This window comes from Heteronotia binoei, chromosome 5, assembly GCF_032191835.1.
Source record: "Heteronotia binoei isolate CCM8104 ecotype False Entrance Well chromosome 5, APGP_CSIRO_Hbin_v1, whole genome shotgun sequence".
In the NCBI taxonomy this organism is placed as follows: domain Eukaryota; kingdom Metazoa; phylum Chordata; class Lepidosauria; order Squamata; family Gekkonidae; genus Heteronotia; species Heteronotia binoei.
Genome location: NC_083227.1, coordinates 69,211,846 through 69,218,522, shown reverse-complemented (window position 1 = coordinate 69,218,522; position 6,677 = coordinate 69,211,846). Strand labels below are relative to the sequence as shown.

General features: G+C 45.2%; 1 protein-coding gene across 1 annotated transcript; it reads right to left on the bottom strand.

Moving 5' to 3' along the window:
* Window positions 1-988: 988 nt before the first annotated feature.
* Window positions 989-6,148, bottom strand: BHLHE40 (basic helix-loop-helix family member e40). The gene is made up of 5 exons (XM_060239593.1): window positions 5,660-6,148; window positions 5,389-5,458; window positions 4,855-4,962; window positions 3,861-3,984; window positions 989-2,239 (listed from the first exon to the last, which is right to left on the bottom strand). Exons 1-5 carry the CDS (start codon window positions 5,737-5,739, stop codon window positions 1,380-1,382), a joined length of 1,242 nt encoding a protein of 413 aa, XP_060095576.1. The 5' UTR covers window positions 5,740-6,148; the 3' UTR covers window positions 989-1,379.
* Between the last annotated feature and the right edge of the window lie 529 nt (window positions 6,149-6,677).

The following is a 6,677-nucleotide window of genomic DNA, read 5'->3' as shown; positions in this document are numbered from 1 at the left end:
ACCAACTACACCAGAGAGATCTGGGTAAACCCTTAATCTAGGCAATGGTAACATTTCTTATGGGCTTCACTTACAGAGTAGTTTAGACTGGTATTTGGGAGAAAGTGACCCACCCACTTTTAGGCACAAAACTTCCTCATGTAACAGCCAGAGTTTGCTTTCTTCATATTCTGTAATACAGGGAACAAATTCAGAGTTGATGTCTGATAGCATGACTATGCTAGTATCTTTGCAAACAGGATTGGATACAGAGAGTGAGCAGCTGGTGGCAGACCTTCCCCTATAAAATGTATCAATTTTGTACTATTATTCATCAGGCAGACCTGGCTCATGCCCCAACCTGCCTCTTTACTCATACTTTTCTGCTACAGGATAGTCCCAGATTCCTGCCCAGCAGCTGCAAGAACCAATGTCTAGTGTGAGAAGCAACGAGACATCTCTACCCCAGAGGAATCCAACCTAACAACTCAAGTGAAATAGAGCTGCACTTCAAATTTGGTAAATTCATTCATTCATTCTGCACTCTATAAAAATTTCCAGGCAGCATTGGGATATTTACGCTGTGAGAAGCCAGTCTCAACATTTCCCTGAATCACTTGTTGTGCTCAATCAGCCACTGACTGCTACTAGCAGGTTTAATACCAATGCTTCGATCACCATTTATGCACATGTGTTTACGTTAAATTAGAGACTGTCAACACTGGCAGGAGCAGAATGGGGAAGCCAATTCTTGGTTCTAAGCCAAGGATCCTCACAAATAGTACCATGCTTTAAAAAAATATATAATCAGACCCTATATCTGACAGCCCTGACCTTGATAACCTAGTTCAAGCTAACCAGATCTTGAAAGCTAAGCAGGATCAGCCCTGGTTAGTACTTGGATGGGAGACCACCAAGGAAATCCAGGGTTGCTACGCAGAGGCAAGCAATGGCAAACCACCTTGGAATGCTTCTTGCCTTAAGAACCCTACAGGATCATTGTAAATTGGCTGGGACTTGACAACACTTTCCACCACCACATCTGACTACTGTTGTCCTTCTCCTTCACAGCTTCAAAATGTTATCTCAGCTAGCTAAAGTCATGTGTTGACCTGAAGATGGCAAAAAAAAGTTAAAAAGCATTTCAAAATATTTAATTGCAGCCCCCCACCCCTGCTCTTCTGTGTATTAATTTGATAATACCTCTGAGGTCTTTCCTAAACTTCCTGGGCAGTCAAAACAAGGGAGGATTTTATTTCCGTACATAGACACTAAAAGTGACCTCTGCACCCCTCTGTCACAATTCAGCCCACGGGGGGGGGGGGGACCCTGAAATAATCTCAAACTCAACTCTGCCCCCTCTCAAAAAATCCCAACAGGAATCTGCACCCTCCCCATATCTACTCTTTGGTTTCCAAATTCAAAGGAGACATCTGCCTCAAGGCATGAAGCAGAGCAGTAGAGTCCATGGGGGAATGAGATGGGACTGGAGAAGGGAGCCGTTGAGACATCAGTAAAGGAGAAGAAATTTTATCAGGGTTTATTAGCCCCGAAAGAGCTGCAGTGGATGCTGGGAGGCTTGGATACAAGACGGGCACGGAGGCTGGATACCAACACTTCTCCAACATAGGCAGGTAGGCTGTTGCAGAGGGTGGGATCAAATAGAAAGGCAGGCACAGAGGAGGCTGATGAGGGTGAGGGCCCAAGAAACTGCTTGGGGATCCCAGGACGTCACTACTAAAGTGGCCATCATCCTCTGATGTTTCCATCCTGGTTCTTTTGGCAGGGGGGTCCTCATTTTCTTGTTTGATAGAACTGAGTCTTTCTTGGACAGAGTATTTGAGCTCAGTGTCCTTCTTGAAATACTGCGGGTCAGATTTGGAGTCACTTTTTTCCAGCTCTCCCCCATATCCACTGTCCGTATCTGTGTCACTGCCACTCTGTTCCCCACTGGAATGAGCAAAAGTCCTCTGAATCACTGGCACACAGTTTCTCCCATGTGCCTCAGCCACTTTGGTCAAAGTGCCAGAATTCTCCTTCAAGTCCATCAGTTTAGGCACAGCCTCTCCAGATTTTCTGCTGGCTCCACTCTGAAGAACTTCAGAGGCCACTCTTTGTAGGTGGCTAATGAGCTGGGAAGATTTCAGATCCTTGCTAGTCTCATGTTTTGCCACGTATTGCAACACTTCTTTGGCACACATCTGGAAACCAGATCGAAACATCTCCTGGCTAGACTCAAGGCTCCTTGGTGGCAGCTCATCTGAAAGGGGGGAACCAGAAAAAAAGTTCAAAGCTTCGTATCAGAAAATTGATAAGTGATAACAATTACACAATTATTTAGCATTTTATAAAGCCTCATGTTTCCGGGCCTACGCCCAAGAAAGAAGTTTGAGTAGCTAACTTAAGCTAGAATTTCAACTACACTAAAGTCAACAGGAAACCTACTGCAGTGGAATTTCACCTTCAGTCTAGTCAAAGCATTTAAATCCCACAGACAAAAGTGACAAAAAACATTTTTTTTTTTTTATGATGGAAGCCTTCAGTGTAATGCGTGGTGGTGGGGTGAAAATAAATTCACTGTTTGACCTTTCCTAGAATAGCATTCTACTGAGAAAGTGTCTGAAGAGAGTTGACATGGCTACTACCATACATGCCTCCATCACATTCAGACTAGACCATTCAATATGTGTTCAATGTGCAGTCCTTTGGAAGCTTCAGCCAGTACAGAACACACAAATGCCCTTGGCACCATTTGTGGCACCATCTCTTTAGGCCTTTCGGAGCAGACGAGTTTTCTTCTAGAAAGTCTATGAATTAGCTTAAACAGATATTTTATTAATAAATCCTGCCCTCCTTTTTGCTGCTTTCAACAGTGGGATTTAGAGGCTGTATTGTCATTTTACCTTTTTTTGGGGGGGGGGGAATCCCTTATTCCCTTCATTTTTATGTATTACTAGCTATCCTCAGTGACTCTTTTTAGCAACTAGAATAAAGATATTGAAAATGAACAAATTCTATAATTATCTCGCAAGCTTTAAGACCACAACCTTCAATCCACTAAATTCAATGAGACTGAGTCAACTTAATTGCAAAGAAGCTGATCTAAGGGCTACGTTACACCCGCCTGGTACAGTCCACCGCACCACAGCTATGACATCTAGAGGAGTTCATTATTACAAGTATCCGCCCAACCATATGGAAATATTCCAAGCCACTACTAAATTTCCTGGTGCTGGCTGGCAACGGTGTGGAGATTCTCCTCACGATAGCTGTGATTCATACAATAAGCCGTTCTAGATCTCACAGCCAAACATTGCGTGGAGTCAGTTTGCAGAAAACAGATTACAAATTCTAAGGTAGAAAGATTGGACAAAGGTGTAAGGAGAGGACATGGCTTAGGAAAGGTTGGAAATACTAGCCGAATGGTATGCTGAAGAAGCAGGTTCTGAGCAGGGCTCTGAAGGAGGAGAGGAAAAGCGTCTTGCTATTCCAGGCTTCAAGCCTGCCGAACACCATGTTGGGAAAAGCTGTTCCAACCACAAGTTCTCCTCCTAACCTGAAAGTGATACTGGGGTGGGGTGGGCAGTCTGATCTTCTAAAACCTGGTCCAATTTCAAATAAAGTTCTAGTTTTAAAGTAAGACAGACAACTTACATAAAAGGGCAACAAGGGCTGAGGTTTATCTTCTTTCTATAAAACCAGAGGTGAGGAAGATCCAGAGGTTCCACACCCTGAGGTAGTTCTATTGAAACCAACAGGACTACTCAAATGTCGGTAGTGTTCAAAAGAGAAGCCAGTCCTTCAAAGGACACATTCAGAAACATGATTCACTGCAGTATGCCCAGGCCCTTTCAGGTGCACAGAATGATCTGAGGACTCACCAGCATGTAAACCTTTCTGCAGAGCAATGATTTGCTGCTGTTGCTGTTCAATGAGGCTGGTGAGTGCTTTCACATGCTTCAAGGTAAGTTCAAGAACAACAGCCTTTTCCAAGTGACCTAAAGTCTGCAGGGAGGGGGGAAAGACATAAATAAATGGTTGAGTCCATCAGTCTCAGTGCCTGAACACCAGACTGAAAACAACTGCGCTGAATATCAAAAGGGTTCAGGGAGGAAGACACGTAGGAGGAGAAGCATTAAAAATGGCAAAGCTGTTTTTTAATCTTAAATGAGAACTATACATATTAGGCAAGATTTTCTAAGAAGAATATAAAAGGCTATCGTTTCATCTTTAGGAATATATAGGAAAAAAATAAGGTAGATGAATTTTCATTTCTCCCTTCAGTTGACTGCTGGCATTGTGACATCAAAACAGCATCCAAACAGGAAGGGGGGGGGGGTTTTGACAAAACGAGGAGTCCAGTAAACTTGAAGCAGGCAAAAACAGTCTCCTAAATGAAAATGTGCATGGTTCGGGATCTGTACTTAAAAACAGTTCATCTCACACATCCAGGTGTGGGTGTCTTTATGCCCAGGCTGCCCAGAGCCATTTTAGTCTTCTGGTTCATTTGGATGAACCAGAAGTCTAAAATGGGATCTGAAGCAACAGCATAGCGACACGGAAACAGGGCTCCACAAAATCCTTATTAAAGGCCAACTAAATATATATATATATATTTGCCCTGTTGGCCCTAGCATATCATCTACTCCAGTTCATGCATGTAAGTTGTTGAGAAATTCGTCACCTTGGCAACGAAGCCAAGTACTAGCAGGAGGCTCAGTGGCTAGCCTGCCCTCAACCACAACCCTTTCCACGTTGATCTGCAGTGCTCCAAGAAGCCTCTAGGTGGCACTTTTAGCTGCACAAAAAACCATCAAAGTTAAGAGGCTCCCCTAAAGGAAGAAGAGTTTGGACAGTGGCCAAATTTTCACTTACTGTAAGTTTGAGATGTTCTGGTAAAAGATCTTTCAGCTGGGCAATGCACTCATTAATCCTATCGCGTCTTTTCTTTTCTATCAGTCTGTGGGGCAACTTGTAAGTCTCCTGGAAGTCAAAACAGAGGAAAAAACACAATTTCATCATTCCGGATAAAAATGATTACTTTACACTATCCAGACAATTTTTTGTAAAGAACTTACAAAACTCATATAGGTAGGAGAAGAAAATGTTTTTTTTTTAAATCAGTACAAAAATCCCCGTAACTAGCACAGACCTAAAGTTTTCCATAAGCAATTTACTAATTTTAATCACTTCCAAGAAACCATTTTGTGCAAATAAATCAAAAGATAGCTCATCCTCCAAAAGTATATTAATGGAGACATTTAAAATAAATAAATTCCAGACTTTTTCACACATATGTTTTGTAGGATAACTTGGTCTATAGTAGCATCCCAGGTGTGCAATACTACCTTAAAATTAATGCAGATTATTAGACAATGATGCAAAAAAACACACAAGAACTTCAATTACCTTGCTGTCGTCACCTCTTTTTAACCCTCTTCTAGGCTTATAAACTTGATACATGTGAGTAAAATCCAACCTGTAGATGAATTTAAAAAGCCACTGGTTATTAATTAGGAACATATAAGATGACAACCTTCCCACGTCCAAAACTTATTAAAACAGTAGAGCCCATGATCCAAAAGAAACCCTGCACCGCAACCCAGTTTGCTCCACTGAATTTGAAAAGAGGATTTTTTTTAAAAAAGCCAATGCTCTCTGCATGCTTGGGTCGTCTTACCCCGGCATTTCGTTGCTCTCTAAGGTAGGCAGCTTGCCCAGGCAAGGTGGAGGAGGCTGGGCGCTGGTGATCCTTTCCATTTAATCTGCACTTTTCCTGGTTTCCTTTTTTTAACCCAAGATCTCTCCTGGGGTTAAGGCGGGATGGCTGCTCACAGCGCTGACAGCGACGAATCCAGCGAGAAGCACTGCCAGCCGGTGGGCACCAAACACGTCGCTGGTCAAGCAAAAGTCACAGGGCAGCGTGACTGTCTCCCGACTGCTGGAGCAGACAAGAGAGAGTTAGCGGCTACCGCTTGTCCTGCTGCTGCTACGGCTCATGTCCTTCCACTTTGCAGCACTCGGCGGCTGTAATGGGGCGAGCCGGAGCTGGCGAGTTGAAAAGTAATTGGAAGGCTGCAGGCTGGGTTAAATGTGAGCGAGTGGGTGGACTGGAGCTACGTGTTCTACCCTGTGACTCCAGGCACGTCTGGCTGCTACCGGTGGGAGGGACACAGACCTGCTGCCTCTCCTCCCCCCCCCCCCGCGCCGACATCACATGAGCCTCACGTGTTGGACAACGCTTCAGCCTCTCCGCAGCTCCCGCCGCTCCTGGCCACACAAGCAGGCGAGGGAACACAAAGCCGAGCCGAGCGGCTTCAAGCCGTCGCCGAAACGTGATGGGGTGATCCCTCTGCCGCCGAGGCTTGGCTCCTCTTTTGCGGCCGGCTGGCGTGCGTGCGTGCAAGGCCCTGCGGGGCACATGGCTGGAAAGAGGAAGCAGGTGGGCAAGCCCGGGTGGGGAACCAGCAGGAGAGCTCTCGCCCCCGCCGCTAATGTGAGAAGTGCGGTGGCGGAGTTGGGGGGGAGGGCGGGCTCCAGCCTTGCCTGGAAATTGCGCCCTTGACCCCGAGCGCGCCAGACATGAGGGTTAGTCATCGCTGAGGGAAAAAGCGCTTCCAGCGCTGCCCTCGTGGAGTGGCTGTGAGAACGACGCAGTAGGAAGTCCCCGGCTTGAATCTTCTCGCCCCTGGAATGAC

What these genes read in the sequence shown, in the direction of transcription:
- BHLHE40 (XM_060239593.1), bottom strand. Translation starts at nt 5,739, where the DNA reads ATGGAAAGGATCACCAGCGCCCAGCCTCCTCCACCTTGCCTGGGCAAG. An exon ending in GAGAGCAACGAAATGCCGGG is followed by an intron (nt 5,459 to 5,659) that starts GTAAGACGACCC and finishes ATTCATCTACAG; the next exon opens with GTTGGATTTTACTCACATGT. An exon ending in GCAGAAAGGTTTACATGCTG is followed by an intron (nt 2,240 to 3,860) that starts GTGAGTCCTCAG and finishes CCCCCCTTTCAG; the next exon opens with ATGAGCTGCCACCAAGGAGC.